This window comes from Myotis yumanensis, unplaced genomic scaffold, assembly GCF_028538775.1.
Source record: "Myotis yumanensis isolate MYYU_CA2020_CCGP unplaced genomic scaffold, mMyoYum1.0.hap1 SCAF_9, whole genome shotgun sequence".
NCBI classification, from domain to species: Eukaryota; Metazoa; Chordata; class Mammalia; order Chiroptera; family Vespertilionidae; genus Myotis; species Myotis yumanensis.
Genome location: NW_027223760.1, coordinates 68,839,053 through 68,860,202, shown reverse-complemented (window position 1 = coordinate 68,860,202; position 21,150 = coordinate 68,839,053). Strand labels below are relative to the sequence as shown.

General features: G+C 38.6%; 1 protein-coding gene across 7 annotated transcripts in view; it reads right to left on the bottom strand.

The window, feature by feature from the left end:
* MAGI2 (membrane associated guanylate kinase, WW and PDZ domain containing 2) overlaps window positions 1–21,150 on the bottom strand; it is a 1,130,082-nt gene that overhangs the window by 272,418 nt on the left and 836,514 nt on the right. For all 7 annotated transcript variants that reach the window (XM_070424553.1, XM_070424554.1, XM_070424557.1 and 4 more), the window contains one exon: window positions 11,273–11,330. In XM_070424553.1, the coding sequence (XP_070280654.1) occupies window positions 11,273–11,330 (58 nt within the window). The remainder of the gene's footprint in view (window positions 1–11,272; window positions 11,331–21,150) is intronic.

Genomic DNA, 21,150 nt, shown 5'->3' with positions numbered 1-21,150 from the left:
AAAACAGCCACATTTATTCTTATTAACACAAGGTGTAGTGGATGTTCCTTGAACTAGAAGAGACCTCATCAATCACCTAATCCAAACTACTCATTTAACAGATAAAAGCCAGGGAAGCTAAGTGTAATCTTGTACCAGCCTGTAAGTTCAAAATCATGGATGCAAGCTAGGACAAACTATTAACATCATGTTCTGTGACAGACACAAATATTCTGAAGAACATTATCTGCATATTTAAAAAGAGGTGAAACTATATATATAGTTCTCATGTGGGGGAGGAGGGTATTACATTTTGCCTGATCAGGTGACCATCCTGTTTTTTTAATAGTAGGGTGCCCGAAGAATGACACCAATCTGCTGTTTCCTTATTTTGATGCAGTTCCCTTATTCCTCCAACAATATTAAGATTTCTCTGAGCTGAATGTGATTCCAGGTAGGTGTCTACTAAAGATCAAAAAGACTAAATGTCTGCCAACTACTTTGATTCCAGAAAGAATTTTTTTCCCAACACCAAAGGAAAATAAATGGCTGTGTTTTTTCAGTATGCTAGTCTCCAACACTATGCGTTCTTAAGGGATTGTTAGGATAATTGACTATATGCAATTTTCATTTTTATGTGCTAACTGTAGAACTTAGTCTCAGTCTAAGATATGACTCCCAAGTAGGTGATGATATTGATTGGTAACATGAGACCATCTGTAGTTCACACACAAGAAACAGGGCATGTTTAATCCAAAGAGGGAATTAACAAAATACATAAGCTACCTCAGAAATGATAGCATAATAACAATAATCTGCTTGTTATGTAACATTGTCTTGGCAAGAGGCAAACAGAATCGTCCAGTGAGAGATGGCGATAGTTTTCTCTTGGTTGCCTAGCAATGAGCTGCATGGGATGGGGTCCCCTCCTCCAGCAGGAGACAGCACTTCCCACAGGGCTCTAGGTCCTCTCAGTGCAGGGAGAATACCCGCCACAAAGGTCACATCTAGCTCAAAAGGTTGTCTGCAACCACCGTAAGCCACACTTCTCGGAGTGCAGATTGTCTGCCTGCCTTCGCAAGGCCATTTCACGTTTGCATGGCCCAGTAAAGAAGGAGGAGAAGGAGGGAGCATGGTCCTACTTTGGGAGCACAGAGCACCATGCTCCCAATTCTGACCATTCCTGCTCCTCTCCTTAATCCCTCGCTTTGCTGTCTCTACCACTAGGTTCCCCTGCACTGTGCTATATGGTGTGCTGCTGTGTTGTTTGTGTGTAACCTCCACAGAAGTGCCTAAAGAAGAGCCTGATTTAATTTGTTAGATTCACACAATATGCTTAAAGACGAACACACCAAAAAAGTCAGTGTTTACATTACATTATCCTTCTTCACAGATATATTCTCAAAGAAAAGTTGATGCTAGACTCTAGCATCTAGACTCTAGCATCTAGCAGCTAGAGTAATAATTCCCTTGTCTTTTATTACTAATTTCTAGACAAAGAAACAGATTTAGTAGAATTGTAAAAATTAGTGTATTTGTTTGTTTTCTTAACTATGTAACTCTGATGTCAAGATGAATACCTCACTTTTATTTGTAAAGTCCACCTGCAATTAAACCACTTCAACCGGTAGGTTAGCTTGCTGCTGGGGTCTGGCCAATTGGGACTGAGGGAGATGGGCCAGGCAAGCCCTGGAGCCCTCCTGCGGTCCCTCCCTGGCTGGCCAACCTCCTGCATCCCTCCCTGGCCCTGATCATATACTGGTGGGGTCCCTTGGCCTGGCCTGTGCCCTCTCACAATCTGGGATCCCGCGGGGGATGTTGGAGAGATGGTTTTGGCCTGATCCTGCAGGCATAAAAGTCTAATATGCAAATCGACCAACCCACGGAATGACCGGTTGCTATGATGTGCACTGACCACCAGAGGGCAGATGCTCAAGGCAGGAGTTGCCCCCTGGTGATCAGTGTATTCCCACAGGGAGAGCGCTGCTCAGCCAGTAGCCGGGCTCACGGCTCACAGCTCACGGCTGGCAGGTGCAGCAGTGGTGGTGGGAGCCTCTCCTGCCTCTGTGGCAGCGCTAAGGATATCTGACTGACAGGAAGCGGGCCTAAGCCATCAGTCAGACATCCCTTGAGGGCTCCCAGACTGTGAGAGGGCGCAGGCCCGGCTGAGGGACCCCCGCCCCCCGAGTGCACGAATTTTGTGCACTGGGCTTCTAGTGTAGTATAAAGAGCATGTGTGAGGAGCCAGGAGAGCTGTCACTTATGAAGCCTGACTGCTTATTTGCAATGAATGATGTTACAAACTGAAACTGGCCTGGGTCAGCTGTAAGGAGAGTAAAATGTAAATCTAATGAATCAGTAAGAAAGAGCTAATTGTCATTCAGTTAGAGATAAGAGCACCTATATTATTTTGACATGCTCCTTTTGTTCGACTGTGAAGTTAATTGAGTTGTGCTTGTTTAATAGATATGAGAAAATACTTTGTAAAGTATAAACATGTTATCTATATATATAAAAGGCCAGTGACCGAACAACGGAGTGACTGGAATGAACGGGATGACCAGAATGACCGGTTGCTATGATGCACACTGTGGTGGCCAACTGACCCAATCTGGGCCCTGATCGGTGCCCCTGCAACCACCTGTGGCCCCTCTCCCAGCCAGCACCACCCCTAATTTGGCCCTCCCACCCCGATTGGAGGTGAGGCCAGCCGGCCAACTGCCCATGGCCACTCCCTGCTGGCCAGCTAACCTCCCAGGGCCCCTCCCCTCGATAGGCCTCAATTGCCAGCCAGGTCGAGGGACCCCACCCATGCATGAATTTGTGCACCAGGCCTCTAGTATTAATATAAAAACATAGCTACTTTATTGAAAGGTCCTTCTTAGCTATATCTGGCATTAGACAGCTTCATCCTTACTCACTGTCCATGATTGCCAATTGGGATGCTGGATGGGAAAGCACAGTGCAAGTGAAATAGTGCCTCCAATATTACCATTCCTGCTACTGTCATCACAAATCCCCAGGTGCATTAGATGATACATAGGATAGATAATTATGACAAAAATAACTTCCTTAGGAATTACCCTGAAACCTCCCCTCTGTGGTAGACACAGAGACAAGACCCTCTGCAGTCCTTGCTTTATCTCTTGCACTGGGCTTATGCAATTATCACTAATTCTAAAGAAACATTATTCTTTATTCAACATGGTACACTCTGAACATGACAGTAAGTAAATGTTTCCTACAAGTCAAATATTTTTCTTAGAATTGTTCATTTGGTGGGGTTGCTGTAATCATGAAAGAACTGGAAAAGCAGTAATGCCACAAGGAAAGGTCTTATCCATGTCACTGGGACAAACAAGAAAAAATAACTGGCATTTATTGGAGTACTAACTACATACCTGAGTAAAGTGCTAAACACCACCTGTGGAATGAGACTGTCTAGGTCCAAATTCTACCTCCATCATTTAGAACTTGTAAAAATTTCCATACCTCAGTTTCCTTATCTATAAAATGGTGATAATAATACAAACTTCATAGGTTTTAATGTGAGGGTTAAATGAGCTAGTATATGTTAAGCATTTAGAATACTACTTGGCACATAATATCCCTTACCTCTCGCCTTCCCTCTCCTTCTCAGTAACCTGTCTGCTCTGAATCTCACAGCTGGGAACCTGTGGGGCTGACATACAACGAAACTGCAGCCCATACTCTTGGACGCTAAGTAATAATAACTGATACAACCAAATGCTGTTTACGGAATTTAGAGCTCACCTTAGCACAGAAAGTCACTGAGCAACTTCACCAACAATGCCACTTCAGTTTAGCATCTTCTATTACATAAACTTGTGGGGAGGAAATTGGGGCAGGGGAGAAATTCTTTGTTAAATAACCTATATATATAAAAGCCTAATATGCAAATTGTCCCCTTGGGAGTTCGACTGGGAGACTGGAGGTTCGATCACTCGCTATGACATGTGTTGACCACCAGGGGGTGGCGTGGAATATGGCGGGCAACCAGCAGCCGTGGCAGGGCACTGAGGGAGCGAGGGAAGGAGGAGGCAGGGAGGCGGGGAGGCCTAGGGACCCTACCTGTGCACGAATTTTGTGCACCAAGCCTCTAGTTTAAATAGCATCAAAAAAAGTTTGCTAGTCTTTGAAGGTTGAAAAGAAAAACTAAAAATTTGAAAAATTAATTTTCAGTATAGAAAAAACTCTCTAAGAACAACCGAAAAATTAAAAGGCTATCCTTTTCTGTTTATTTCTAAGTGGAAATGTTTTACAGTTGTGACTTTAAAAATTATAAAGTTAGAAAGGTTTTTTTTCTTGGAAAATTTAGAAAATCTCTCAAAGGCATGAGGAAGAGAAACATTCTTAAGACACGATATTGAGTTAAAATCCTCTCTAACCACTTTCCAACTTGCTACCTCATGACGAATACTTACTATTAATCATGAAGTGGATATGATTTTCCTTTTACATTTAATGCTACATTGAAGATAGTTTGCAGTGTTTTTCAGACCTGCTGGAATTGCACACAAATAGTGTTTTATAGTAGCAGATGTGTGACATCACACGAAAAACCTGTAAAACTTTTACATGAAAACCACATCTGCCAGTCTCCACTATCGTTTTAACTGTGGTGACACGGTTTGCCTCTCCGTCTGTGCCAGAGGAGGCAGCATTGCATGAAAGCTGTTCCAGGAAATTGTATCTTTGGGACCAGCTAGTTAAGCAAATTGTGTAGCTGCCGTTGAAACCCAAATGTACCCAGCAGACATAATTTCACAAAAGGGGAGGGGAAACCACTTTTGTACAAAAGTCACAGCTGTTCAACGCTACATTCTGCAGGGTTTTTTTTTTCATTAAAACACTTTCCCTTTCTGTATGAGCAGTGACAGTTACATTTCTGGTTAGCAACTGAGGACATTTTAAGATGTTGCTAAGTGCTGTACTATCATGGATTTGGTGTCAGTCAGGAAAAATTGGGCTAACGTCTCTTTGCTGATACATGGAGTAGAAACTTGGTCCGTCTGCTCTGTCTGTAGATGAAATAAGAGAAGATGTAAATGGAATAGATGAGTAGGGCCCATTGTTCTCTAACACACAGAGCTGTGCGGATGCCTCTACTGATCCAAATGAGTGTTGATATTCTTATGTTAAGGTCCACATGATGGCCTCCACCTTGCTCAAATCTTGCAAATCCTGCTCCCAGTGGCCAAGCTGTCCAGAGCCCTCGGAAGTAGTGGGCAGCGGAGCTGACGGCTCAGAATGCTTGGGTCAGAAGCTGGTCTCACAGGCTGTGCACAGCACGACTGCCCATTGCTGGACATCCTGCTGAGACACGTATTAGATGGGAGCCAGAGTGGAGACTTTCCCCAATGACCCCTCATTCTTCTCCAGTAATGAGCCTGAGGCTTGTTTGGACCATGATGGATTATGAACACTCAATTTGTGGGAGGCATTTTGAGCAGAGGTTGGAATCTGGGCTCTACAGTCAGACTGCCCAGGTGCAAACTAAGACCATTCCTATCTGTACTGTGTGATGCTGGCTGAGTTCCTTAACTTCTTCAGCCAGTTTGACCACTGTACACTTAGGACAATTTACCTCCCATCACTAGAGAAAGGATTATAAATAACTGTGGTAAAGATACTTGAGCACCAGCCCAGGTCCTGGCACATACTTGGTATACAGTAAATGTTAACTATTTGGGTGCTATGATGAAGAGGATAACTTTTCTGACTTTTAAATATATTAAACCTGCAACTTTAACATTGACTTTGCCCAGGACAGAATTATGGCTCAGAAAGGTAAAGTCAGTAATAGTGGTTGAGAGCTATTCAATCTAGGTTCTTCAGTTTCAAGTTGTATAAACACTTTCCTGCTATTGATTGCTGGAATTCCTATCTGCCTGGCTGTGGCTGACAGGAAAACAAGTGTCCATGCAACTGCGCCAGAGGCACAGACAGATTTCAACCTGGCATGCCCTGCCGGTGACAAAGAGCCCACTCTGCAGCTTCTGCTCCTCGTTGTCAGTCCATTGAAGAGAGTGACTGACCTCAAAGCTGGACTCCTAATGTCGTTGCACAGGCTTTTTGTCACTGAATGGGAGGTGAAATGTTTTACATATTTTGTAAGTAGCACATTCAATTGCATAAATGGGGGTATAATTAAACATCAAAAATGATAGTTCTCCAGAGAATACATCATCCATCATCAACAGTATTAGGGAATCAACATTTTCTTGATTATAGGTTTATCATAAAGACAACCTTGGTTTATAAACATTATAACTAAATATATATATTTTTAAATCCTCACTCGAGGATATTTTTCCATTGATTTTTAGAGAGAGCGGAAGGCAGAGGGAGAGACAGGGACAAACATCGATATGAGAGAGACACATAGATTGGTTGCCTCCTGCACACACCTGAGCAGGCGTACCCTTGACCGGAATCAAACCCAGGACCCTTCAGTCCGAGGTCTGATGCTCTAACCACTGAGCAAAACCACAGGGCTAACATTAACTAAATATTAAAGTTTCAAATGAAAATGTATGGTTATTTAAGGTATTGAATTTAATGTTATCACTTGAATTATAAACGGTCTTAATCTAGGCATATTATATTTTATATTTATGATATCTACACTATAAACTTGATACAGCAACTTAAACTAGACAGTTACTGTTTTTTTCTTTATAAGTTAACTATAAGAAATTAGACTTTTGCCCTAACCAGTTTGGCTCAGTGGATAGAGCGTCGGCCTGCGGACTGAAGGATCCCAGGTTCGATTCCGGTCAAGGGCATGTACCTTGGTTGCGGGCACATCCCCAGTAGGGGACGTGCAGGAGGCAGCTGATCGATGTTTCTCTCTCATCAATGTTTCTAACTCTCTATCCCTCTCCCTTCCTCTCTATAAAAAATCAATAAAATATATTTTAAAAAAAGAAATTAGACTTTTTCCAACAAAAATACTCTATGGACCGAAAGGGATAACTACAATATTCACATATCTATTCATGTAGATTTCACAAACAAAACTATTATTCAGAACCAATATACCTTTTGAAAATAACTGTCTTAGAGATGAGATTCACATTTTTTGAACAATTAAAATAAGCCATGTAGACTGGCATAGTCCAATTCAAATGAACAAGTATCTTTGTTGTGGTGTAAAATATCTCTCATTTCAAGTAATCCTATCTAGTAAAAGAGAAACATGGTAATTAGCGTACGACCGCTACCCTTCCCATTGGCTAATCAGGGCGATATGCAAATTAACTGCCAGCCAAGATGGCAGCCGGCAGCCAGGCAGCTGAAGTGAACAGAAGGCTTGCTTGCTTCAGTGAAGGAGGACTCCAACATTCCCCGCCTGCCTTGCCGGCCTCTGAGCTGGCAGTTTGAAACATTGTAACAAATATAGAAGCTAAACAAAACCCCAGAAACCAGCTTTCAGCCAGCAGGGATCTCAGAGCTGGAGATGATACAGTGTTTCGATTATAGAACCCAAACAAACCGGATACCTGCTTTCAGCAGCAGAGGCCTTGGCCCAGAATAAAAAAAAGAAAAAGAAAAAAAGGAGCGGTTGGGAGCTTCAGTCACCCGCCAGCCTGAAAACAGCCCTCAGCCCCTCACCCAGACTGGCCAGGCACCCCAGTGGGGACCCCCACCCTGAAGGGTATTAGACCAGCTGCAAACAGCCATCATCCCCTCATCCAGGCTGGCCAGGCACCCCAGTGGGGACCCCCACCCTGATCCAGGACACCCTTCAGGGCAAACCAGCCAGCCCCTACCCATGCACCAGGCCTCTGCGGAGCCGCGAGGCCTCCCGGCACTGGGATCAGCGTGACAGGGGGGCAGTGCCCAAACCCCCTGATCGCCCTGCAGCTCTGTTCGTGACAGGGGAAGGCGCCCCAACCCCCTGATCAGCCCTGCTCTGTGCCTGATAGGGGGGAGCTCCCCAACCCCCTGATCACCCTGCGGGTCTGTGTGTGACAGGGTGTGGCGCCCCAACCCCCCCCACCCCCATGGGCCCTGCTCTGTGTGTGACGGGGTAGAGCCATAACCTCCCCATCGGCCCTGCCCTGAGTGTGAGAGTGGCAGCGCCCCAACCCCCTGATTGGCCCTGCTCTGTGGGTGATAGAGGGCGGCACCCCAACCCCCTGATCCGCCCTGCTCTGTGTGTGACAGGGGGCGATGCCCCAACTCCCCTATCGGCCCTACTCTGTGCATGACAGGGGGGAGCTCCCCAACCCCTTGATGGGCCCTGCTCTGTGTGTGACAGGGGGTGGCGCCGCAACCTCCCCATCGACCCTGCCTTGAGTGTGACAGGGGGCGGTGCCCCAACCCCCCAATTGGCCCTACCCTGAGCATGACTGAGGGTGGCATCGCAACCTCCCGATCCACCCTGCTCTGTGCATGACAGGGGGCAGCGCCCCAAACTTCCCAATCGGCCCTGCTCTGAGCCTGACCAGGGGCTGCACCTAGGGATTGTGCCTGCCCTCTGCCACCCGGGAGCAGGCCTAAGCCAGCAGTTCATTATCTCCCGAGGGATCCCAGACTGCGAGAGGGTACAGGCCAGGCTGAGGGACCGCCCCCCCCCCCCTCCCCCCCCAGTGCACAAATTTTTGTGCACCGGGCCTCTAGTATTATATAAAATAAATTGAGGTATTTTAAATATTCTGATTAATTTTTTCCAAAAGATGTCTTTAAGAAATATTGGGATATAATCCTACTTAAAATTACCTTTACATTTGCATGAATGATTGATCTCAATTTTCTGCTTGGCCTGATAATGCCCACACTGGTATTGATAGTAATAGAACTGGATGTAATTTGAGGGACATTAACTATTAGACTCACCTGTATGATGATCTCAGCTATTATTTGGAATCTGAAACTGTTAAATGCCAGTCTGATCTAACATAGGACATGACTGATTAAAATATAAATAATTTCCTAATTATGGTGGTGATACCCAAAAGATGAAGTGGAGAAATGTAGAGAGAGATATGATTTAAGCAAAAACAAACAAAAGGATAACCATTTGAAGTATAATGATAATGAGGACAATTTTCTTTTAGAGTTATAGTCGATGTCCAATTCAATAAGTAACTACAAACCAGCAGCATATCTTTACTTGAAGAACACACACCTCAATGATCAAGAAAGTAGGAAGCCTTGTTTTCTGATATACGGATGTCTCACTTCTATGACAGATAATTAGAGCAGAGAAGAGAGGTTTGAGTTAAATATTGTTTCCCACTTTGGATGCCAGCTCAAAAGGAGTTGAGGTAGACATGGAAAAACTGAAAAATTAGAATAAGGCAAGGGTCAGAAAACTATGCTCTGCAGGTCAAATTCAGCCAGCTGATTGTTTTTATAAATAAAGTTTTACTAAAACATCGCTATGCCCATTAATTTAAGTGACATCTATGGTTGCTTTCAGGCTACAATGGTTGAATTGAGTAATTGTGACAGAGGCCATATGTCCCCCACCCTCTCCCCCAAATATTTGCTATCTGGCTTTTTATGGAATTTGCCAATATCTCGATTAAGGAAAACATTCTTATTCTCTGAATTTTGCAAGGAAGTGTATTAAAGATGAGACCTGGCATGTCAGCTATCTCAGTTCCCTTTCCTCATATGAAACTGTCTTGGATTTCAGATGTAATAAGCTTTGGCACAGTACAGTCTGCTTCAGTGAATTGAGACAAGCTAGCATTTATTGGAAACATTTAATGCTGATAAATGCACCCAGAAACTGCAGATACATTATTATTAAAATATTTGTATACTGTAATTGGTTAGCAATGTAGTGGGACTTAGGGGTCTTAAACACTTTAAAAGTGATTTCCCTTTATTTTTGCAATTAAAGATAGTTTCACGTATTTAATCTTACTTTTTTCATCTATTGAGCATCCACATGATATTAGATACTATGTTAGAAGGTGTGGCAAAGTGAGGTAAATTCACTTTGACTGAAAATGACTGACTGTGGTATCAAAATTGGGGCTTTTCCAAATGAAAATGGTGGGTCAAAGTATTCAAGACCAGTGTTGATAAGTAAGATGCTCCAGGGCAGGGGGAACATGGGTCTTATTCATCTATACATCCCTAGCACAGAGAAGGGCTTGATGCTTATTAAAAACCCAGTAACTGTTTGAATATTGTTACAAAAACAATTTAGCAATAATGCAATCAATTTATAACCCTTGCCCAGCCGGCGTGGCTCTGTGGTTGAGCATCGACTTATGAATTAGGAGGTCACAGTTCAATTCCCAGTACTGGGCTTGATCCCCAAGGTGGGGCATGTAGGGGGCAGCTGATCAATGATTCTCTCATCATTGATGTTTCTATCTTTTTCTCCCTCTCCCTTCCTCTCAGAAATCAGTAAAAAAATTTTATAACCCTTGACAATCTAGATTATTATTTTAAAACAGAATGTGATCAGAGAAAACAGAGTTTGATCTTGACAAATAATGTGAATGTCTTTTGTTTTCCAACCTTTGAACTTCTTGGAAAGTATACATCTCATAAGAAAAATGCAAACTTTGTTATTCACCCAAATAACATAAACAACATTACACAATATATAATAGAAATGTTTTCTATCAGAAAGGGGGATTCTGGAAAAATAAGTCACATATTTAACTTTTGAAAATTATGAATATTACTTGATTCCCCCCTCCCCCCCAAAAATGTAAGTAGTCTAATCCTAAATAGGGGCTTTATTTTGAATAAAAGTATTCATAGAGGGGATAACTCATATTATGCCAGAATACATTAAGGCAATGCAACCTCCAATAATGTAGAAATCCAATCTACAGAAAGAGTACTATTGATTTGAAATGGGATTTTAAAAGTGAAAAAATATCTAAAATTTATTTTTTCCTTTGAATGGAAAATATGGCTGCTTCATTTAATTGTCTTTGAAATCTGGTTTAATAGAACATCTCTTCTACACCTCCGGTCAGCTCCCAACATTTTGATTGCAAAATGAAAGGCATTTACTTTGATATCTTTAATTATCACTCATTTAGAGGACAAGATGAAACACACTTTTCCAATTGGTGTTTTAAAATCTTGAGTCAAAGAAAAGGAATGACAAATTAGCCAGCTGGAAGAGGCAAGAAATAGCTAGCTAGTGCTGCTAGGTTCTTTGTGGATACTTCAAAGTAAGATGAAAGGGAAATAAAGGGACTGTTAGCCACACATGCTCCATAAATGAAATACTAACACAATTTCACGACACATTAATAACAAGTTAATATCATACTTGGAGACTTACTCAACATAATAAGTGCCATATATGGGGTCATCGATTTTTTCCCAGCCATATGGAAGCTCTGAAAAATAAAAAGTTATTTCTTTTAGTAAATAAGTAACATACATCACAATTTCTAATAAAAAAGTAATATAATTTAACTGTTCATGAAATGCAGAAATAATCTACCAAAGTGGAATAAAGCATTCAGAGTCAGCACCAAATTTCAGACACATATCGTAGGAACTATTAGAAGCACCGACTTGAAAATTGGCAGTTAAAACACAGAGCTCTCTTCTCTGCAGATGTACTGCTGCGTCTAGCTGTTTATCCCACGCCAAGCAGTAGGATGGCACGTCCTCATGCTATCACCACTGAGGCAATACAGAAGGCACACTGCTTTCCTGAAAGGGCATACGGCTTTCTTATTTATGTGTATTGTTAAAAGGATAGTTTCAGAATAAAGATCATATTTTGAAAATATATTTCTGAAGATAGCAAATATTTTTTCTGGTGAATGTAACACAGACATTATAAATTCTCAATTGATATCCCACTAGACAAGATGGTTAGCTTGCTGTTCTCTCCACATGGGTCAGATTTTGAGTACTGCCAATATACTTTTGGGCATATTTTCATAAAGTCTAAAATTCTACACACATTTCCCTTGACAATATGGTTCATATTTCCAATTCTCCATGGGTAATTTTAATTCACATATATTTAAAATAGCAACAATGCCCTAAATGCTACTATAGGCAAAAGCAGGCTCTTTGAAAACCAGGCTTTGCTTCATGATACACGGAGCCTTTATAATAATTAATTTCTAAATATTATATTTTTCTAGATAGATATTAATTTTATGTATATAGAATTTGAAATTTAAGTAAGATATATTGGCATGATTTAAATAATATCTTTAAATGAGATTTAAAAGTTGTAATTATAGTAGTAATTAAATTTAATAGTAATAAAATAAATTTAAAAGTTATTATGTAGTAATACATGTTGACTGCAAAGTATAGTTATAAAAAAAACTAGAATCACTTGCAATCCCTTCATCCAGAGATAACCACCATTAATATTTTGGTGAATATTCTTTATACATGCAAATACTATTTTTAAGAAAGTAAATCATAGAGTACATATTATTTTTATAGCCTATTTCTATTTAACAAACTGTCAAGGGCATCTTTCAACATAAATAAGTGTTACTTAACAATATCCCTTTTAAAGTGGCAGTCTCATAGTCTGTGGTATGGCCAGAGTCTTCGTAATCCAGCAGCCTTCTATTATTGAACAATGGGACTTTCCAGTCTTTACCTATTACATTCAATCTGTCATCACTTTCCTAGTAATTTAGCAATGATAAATTCCCAGAGGTGGGATCTGGATTAAAGGGCCTGTACTCTTTCATGGCTTTTGATATACAGCCAGATTACTACCTTCGCACTCACAAAAGAGAACCAATTTATCATCTCACTGAGTGACTTTGTTTCTCTGTGCCATCAAATTAAACACAGGTACGTAATTCCCCATCCAAAACTTTTAGGGACAGAGATAGGTTTTGGAATTCAGTATTTCTCCAATTTTAGAAAGTTAACATGATGCAAATGATTTCTAATTTATAGCACTCCAAGCAGAGTCTGGGAAACACTTTATAATCAAAACGAGTATTTGTACAGCCAAAATTACATGATTCACACTAGGAGGCATAAATGACTACTTCATATCAGTTTGCACTGGTTTGTTGCCATTGTGTCCAGATTAGGTTCTGTTTTGCTGCCAAATAAGTTACAAAAAACAGTTTTTCCTGCTTTTGAATTCTAGATATGCAGATAAAGGATTATGTATCATTATTTTGAAAATCAATCAAATTATTTTTTAAAATGGCAGCTCATAGCTGTTTTAAATTACCTTTCTTGGATTTCTAGTTAGTTTGAACATTATTCATTTGTCCATCTTTGGACAATTGTTTTTTTCTTTTGTGCATTTCTCATTAATTTTTATTAATTCATAAGAGCTCTCTACTTATTAAGGATACTAATTCTTTACCACATAGGTTGCATATATGTTAAAAGTTTGTTTAAGTTTTAATTTTTCTGAACATTTCTTTTAACATATAGAAGTTTGGTAAGTTTTTCATTGTTTTCCTCTATGGTTTCTATCATTGGAGCTTAGCTTAAATACTGAAGAAATTTTTCTAGTGTTTTCTTTTTTTTTTTTAAAAAAGTCTAGATTATGACTTTGTTTAATAATTCTTAGATTAGTTATATCTTAATAAAATCAAAACACCAAATTGTGGAGTACCTTATGACACTTTCCTTTCAAAACGATAATGAGAACAAACCTTTGCTGGGTATTTACCATGGTTCAGGTACTGATGAGTTTCCATCTACTAAATCATTTTACCCTAACAACAGCTCAGAATTTAAAATGCCTGTACTCTGGTTCCAGCAATTTTACCCAACTTAGATATCAATTTAGACACTGTGTTTAACACAGCATAAATAACACTTAATTAAGATTAAGTAGAATAATTTTCCAGATGGTTTTCACTAAATCCTTCAAGCTACTGGAGAATCTGGCTATGAAAATGAAGAATCCATTTGACAAATACTTATTGGGTGCCTTTTACAAGCAGTGAAGTGCCTTTTACTTAAGTAAAAGAATATATAGAACACAGCAATCAATATTATGGATATTAGTTATTAATATGGCTGAATATACAGATTCATATTTAAATAAGTTTAATATAATTTCATGAATGCAATACAAAATATCATATTCAATATAGAATAAAAGCCTAATATGGCTAATTTTATGGATACTAGTCTTACATCTCAATGGCATTGCTACATGGAAGCATTTAACAGTCCAATTTTTAAAATTATCTTTTTTAATATCAACTATTTCTTCATGTATTCCTTATATTTGGCTCTTTTTTGAGTAAATTACTAATTCTAAGCATTGTATTCTGGAAGTACAGATTTCATTGTTTCTTTATCTTTGCAGATTTACAGCACCAAAGATTCTGCCAACATGTACTTACCTTTTCCCCTTGCCATCATGAAGTATTCATCAGAATTTAGAGAGAATGTATTTTCTTTTTTAATATATCAATATATTGTGCTTGTTTGCCTGCTTGTTTCATATTTCCAAAATGAACTGTTAATTTGTGCCTCCTCAAATTATATGTTATAAATACTTGTACTTTAAAATAAACTATTAGTGGTCCTTAACTCAAATTTTGAGACAAAATGATACACTATAATTCCAACCATCTGTTCCAAAGGGCTGCCATTTATTTCATTTTAAATATTTGCAAGGGATTGATAGATGAATGTTTCAAGAAATCAGTAACACATACATACATTACTTCATTTGTAAATGTGGTTGAATGGGTATAAAAATCTATAGCCAATATTTTAATAGGTGTGTGTATTTATTATATACTAGAGGTCTGGTGCACGAAATTCGTGCATGGGAGGTATCCCTCAGCCTGGCCCGCACCCTCTCCAATCCGGGACCCCTCGGGGGGATGTCCGACTGCCAGTTTAAGCCCGATTTCTAAACCAGCAGTCAAACATCCCTTTCGCAATCCAGGACCACTGGCTCCTAACCGCTAACCTGCCTGCTGGCCTGATCCCCCTAATCACTCAGATATTTACATTACAATTCATAACAGTAGCAACATTACATTTATGAAGTAGCAACGAAAATAATTTTATAGTTGGGTCACAACATGAGGAACTGTATTTAAAGGGCCAGAGGTTGAGAACCACTGCAACTGCCCTCCCTTGCTGGCCTGATCGCCCTAACTGCTCTCCCCTGCCAGCCTGATCGCCCTAACTGCTCTCCCCTGCTGGCCTGATCTCCCCTAACTGCCTTCCCCTGCCGGCCTGATCATCCCTAACAGCCTCTTCCTTGGCCCCCGTCACTGTGGCTTTGTCCAGAAGGAAGACCGGACAAACAGAAAATGTCTGGTCTATCCAGTCTAATTAGCATATTACCCTTTTATTAGTGTAGATGCATGTGCATTTATATGTATGTATATTCGTATATATGAACATGTATGTGTGTATATATACGTATTCACCTGCATGTGCATGCACAAGGGTGTTTGTGTGTATTCCCTTTTATGACATTTTTCCTGAGCAGCAAAGAAAGATCTAATGACATTTTTCCTGAGCAGCTAGAATGGTAATTAAAAAAACACATATTTTTCTTCACTCATAAAAAGACAAGTCAGAAAATAAACTTTGAAAGATTATAAACTAGAATATATGTACACTTAGATAATGAAAATTTGAGAATAATCTTTCACTGTGAAAAGTGAGCTATTTGGACTTGGAGTTAAGTTTCAAAAATCAATTGCTTCTTTTTAAAATAAAGCTAATAAATGGAAAAAAAAATTACCAGTTTTTGACTATTTGCTTAATCAGACAAGCATGTAGTTTGGAGCTCTTAGGTCCTGGGTTACTTAGAACACTTTATTTAACAATACCTGACAAATTTACAGATGATTAAGGTCACACTGATGAAAGAATAACATATACTATGCAAAGGGAAAAATAAACACTCGAGATCAGCAAGGTTAATGCTGCATTAAGAACTGTTTAATTGAGATTGTTTTCAGGCCATGGGAACCATGGAGCAAATTCAGTGATTAGGTATTCCTACAGTGATCCCTTCTGCAGAAGTCGGTGTAACCGTCTAGATTAATTTGTAGTCAGTCATATAAGCTTTGTAAGACTGCAATAGAATCAAAAGATTCAGTAGGCATGCTGTTCGGCCAGGATTCTGCCACAGCTACTATGGTATATTTTGTATTTAGTTTCTCTTTCAAAATTTTATTTATTTGTTTGTTTGTTAGGTTCACTTTCATTGCAGGAAATAGAGACTCCTTTATGCTAACTCACACAAACAAAACCAAACAGTTTTTAGGCTGCAACTGGAAAACTTGTAGAATACAAGGTCAGTATTTCTTATGGAAATGGGACCCAAATAAAGCTGTAAGGAACCTGGGATGCACTAACTCAGGATATTTCAGAAAGTCCCTTCTGCCTGTCTGTCCTACTTTGTCTTTTAAACTATGTCCTTTATCTCTGTGTCTGTGTTTCTTTCTCTTTTACTAGCTGGCTACCTCTGTTGCTCAACTTGAATATGTCCTGCAGTGTCTACCCTGAACTTGACTCTATGTTGCTTTTTGAAAAAATATGTTTTTAGAGAGAGGAAGGGAGAGGGAGAATGAAGACAGAGACAGAAACATTGATGTGAGAGCAGAACATCGATTGGCTGCCTCCTGCATGCCACCTACTAAGGATTGAGGAATCAACCAGCGACCTCTTGGTTTTTGGCTTGACACTCAACCACTGAGTCACACTGGCCCGGCTCTATGTTACTTTTTATCTCAAGCACAGCTTCTATTGATTGATCTCTCAGTTTATCAATTCTGTATTCCAACCCACAAAGAATTCACTAATTCAGTTCATTTTCTTCAAAATAGATCCAAGTGTTTGGCCAGATCAATGTATGGCTGCCTTCAAGTTAAGAACACAACCACAGAATAATCGTTTATGTGTGTGGGTTGGGCCCTTAGGTAGATACAGAGCCACATCTGTGGCAATCTACAAATTAACTGGTCAGTACTCTTCAAAAGTGTCAAGGTCATGAAATAGAAAGACTGAGGTACTGTCATACTGTGGAGGAGCCTGGAGACAGGGAGCCTAAATGCACTGTAGGATTCTGGGTAGGGTCTTGGACCAGAAAAGGGACATTCGTGACATAATTAGCAAGATTCAAATAAGATTTGTACATTAGTTCATAGTCTATATGAATATTAATTTCTTGGTTTCAATAATTATATTATAAATGATGTTAACATTAGGGGAAGCTAGGCAAAAGGTATGTGAAAATACTTTGCACTGTTTTGGCCATTTTCTTGAAATCTAAAATAATTTCAAAATAAAAACACTGATACTTATAACACCGAATTCATTAGATAGTGTTAAATTCTTAAACAAAATGAGAATGCAAAATTTTTGTATTTATATTCTTCTATATTATGTTGATTTTTTTCTATAGACTTTTCCAAGATAGTGACTTTTAATTTTGTTATTTTACCGTTTTTTTCATGTTGTCTATCTTTCTGCTGGAAAAACTACGTGAATACCATTCACATTGAAAAGTTACTGCATCTTGAAACCTAGAAAATACAGATTTAATAATAGGAGTGCAAATACTGAAGCCAGGCTTTGTTCCTTTTCTGGGAGGCAGTGTCAGTAGAGGCCATAGCCTGGGTTATGTTAATTCACATAAGGTTCTGTCTAGGCCATCCTGGTGGGCAGTTCACAATTCTCCTCAAAGCCAGGAAAGCAGACCAGTTTTGGAAGCATACAAAGTACTAATTATTGGAGAGGAACAGGGACCAGAAGGGAAGACCATTTCCTTTAACTCTATATTATTTTATTTGGACTACATTTAATTTTTAATTGAGGCTCTTACTATTTTTTATTATAACAGAACATAAGAAACATACAATTTCCCCTAGGTCGAATGATATGATGCATAGTACACAATGTGGTAATAGCTAATACTAATTTAAATGTTTTCTTCCAATCTTTATTGGGTTTTTGATATATATATATATATATATATATGTATATATATATATATATATATACATGTATTTATATATGTATATAACACAAATTGAAAAATAGAACTAAATTTTCCTGAAAACGTTATACAATTTTTACTCCCAAGTAGTTCTGAAAATGTGAGTTTTTACAAGAAACACATTTTTAGAATAAAAGAAAAAGAAGGAGGAAAAGGATACTGTGTAAGAATAAAAATATAAAAAAAACTTTATTATATCTGCCTCTCTTTTCCTTTATTCAAAATGCAGTTGCAATTATAAAAGTAAATTCTGGATACATTCTTGTTTTTAACAAAATTCATATAATAATGATAAGTTAATTGTAGTCCTATTTCCCTACATAAAGATAAAGTTGAGAGTATGTATCCTTCCAGACTTTTTTCTGTGTATTAAGACTCAAACTGGCCCCTCTTTATCAGAGAATTTTTTTTCATTCAGTCAGGAAAATAAACAAAACAATAAACTGAGTAACCTAAAATTAAAAATAGAAAATGTTGTTCATTTATGTTCTTTGTATGACATGAAAGAGTACAAACTCTTTTGATTTCGTGGAAATACAGGTTGTGAGGTCTTCATTCATGGGCATATAGGAACTTAACTATTTCTATAGGGGAAAGAACTAGCTGAGCTGTATTTTACTATACTGACATCCAATTCATGTTATCACGTGGATTCAGCCTGAGGTTTTTATTACCACAGTATTATACTGCATTTTTAAATTATTGAACATGATTTCATGGGCTTGTCCTTAATAAAAAAAAATACAATTGCAGAAACAATTCCAAATAAATGTATTCCTTAATGTATCTGACCAAACTTGAGTAGAAAATGTACAAGATTATCTGACAGATATTGGTACACAAAGAGATGTTTTGGGCATTCAAGGGCCATTTTCTACTTGGGGAAAAGCTGTCAAACATAGATGTGAACTTTTGAAATGCTAACTTAAACATGACAGAGTAATCTATTTGAGATGGTGACGGGAAGTGGTGGTAGGAAGGCACGGCAAAAAAAGATGTTGTCTGCTAAGGACTTAGAGAGTCATATCTGGTTTATGTTTTCAGATGTATTAGAAGGTCAAAAGACAATGAACCGAGAAGATTTTTGTTTTTGATTTTAATATTCCTAGAGGTCTGGTTTAAAGAAAGATTTGGAAAGCAACTATAGGCTTAGGATTTCAAAATATACAGCTCCAGTTTATCTTAACTTTTTAAAAAAATATATTTTTATTGATTTCAGAGAGGAAGGGAGAGGGAGAGAGAGACAGAAACATCAATGACGAGAGAGTCATAGATTGGCTGCCTCCTGCATGTCCCCCACTGGGGATCAAGACTGCAACCCGGGCATATGCCCTTGACCCAAATCGAACCTGGGACCCTTTAGTCCACAGGCCGACACTCTATTCACTGAGCCAAACCAGCTAGAGCTATCTTCACTTTTGTGAGTTTACATTAATACATCCATTGATCTATCTATTTATCATTATTATCCACTTAAATTTATTTATTGAAACATACTGAGCTTGTATGTTGTAAAGGCTGACATGTAAGTGTTAACCTCTCCACTAACCCTGAAAAACCCTGACAAAAACCACCCAGAACCCATGCCTACAACATAATTAGGTGAAAGAAAATACCATGAACTTCAAACATTATAGATAAGCAGAAACATAAATGCCCCAATCCAGCAGCACCAACCATCCAGGGGCCCATTCTGGATCAGAAATGGTGGTGAGTATGCAGAAAAGAAAAAAGGGGGCCAGGAGCCTGGGGTGGAAAAACAAACAAAAATCACCCTCAGAAAGATAAATTCCCATCCGGAGTGGAGAACATGTTGATAATAGACCTAATTGATCAGAACACAACTACAATTGAGGAATTGGGGGAAAAAAAAAGGTTTGGAAGTGAGCAGAGTAAAAGGGGAATCTTGGGAAGGCACTACTTAATAAGAAGACAAAGATGATGCTGATGGAGAAATGGCCCTTGGAAATTTGGAAATTTGGTTATGACAGGAAAGAAGCACAAGGTAGAAATTCAGCATCTGCAGAAACAAAAGAGAATCTTAAGATTATAAGACATATCAACTACTCCATCTGCAAAAAAAAAAAAAAAAAAAAAAAAGATGTCATCCATTAAAAAATCAGTAATTCACAAGAGAAACAGAAGAGGGTGCTCATGGACCAAGGATATAGTATTCCACCAAAATCCTTTATTTTTGCTTCTGTGTAACTGTTATTGCTGGTCTAGGATTTTTCCCCCCCAAAATTAATAGGAAATAGCAGACAATATTCATACAATATTACTATCAGAAATCAGAATTAAGAGTCAAAATAATACAACTAATGAAAATTTGTTGTCTTTCCTCACAATAAACACAAAAACAAAATACAAATGAGAAAATTGTAATGAATTCTTAAGAAAATTTAAAAAAATCACTTATAAGTATAAAAGAACATTTTGAATGAGAAATTTAAAAGCTCTGAATAGAAATGGGCAAAAAACAGAGAGTTAAGGAGAGTTGGGGACAAAAAAAAGAATCTTTGCAATTAAAACTAAATTACAAAGTACTCAAGAGAGAATAGATTAAGTTAGAAATAAAATAAGGACTATTGAGGCAAGACATAGTAATAGACATTATAACAAAATGAAATGTAAAAAGAATCAGAAAAAATTAGTATAGAAGATAGACAAAGATAATACAGTATATGTATAATTGGAATACACAAAGAAGAAAATAATATAACTACTACTTGAAACTATAAAAAATTTTTTTTTCAGAAATAACTAATTCTGTTTGCTGAAAGGGTTTTCCACATGCCTGGAACATTATCTCAGAACAGTGAATTTCAAGCTATATGCCCGTTAGCCATTAGACTTAAAAGCAAAAAACAAAAAACTGGCTGAAAGATAAGTTTCTTCCAATGGAAAAAACACACCAAGTTGATATTATTACAGTAGGCAGTTAGTTATTAATAAAAGGAAGAGAGCAGATGAAACCAGCCTGATTAAGTAAGAAGAGGCAGCTTTACAGTCACCCTGGGGAGATTACCCCATTAATGGGGGAGGGGAGAAAATGGCATAGGGGGAAGTCCTTTTACTAAGCCCACCTTTCACACAAGAGAAGCTAAATGATGAGGCATGTGCAATAGAAGCCAAAATGGTGACCATAAAAGAGAAGGAGACTACACTGATAAATTTTTTGAAAAAGACCAGATAGTATAAGGGCACAAATCCTGGAAAAT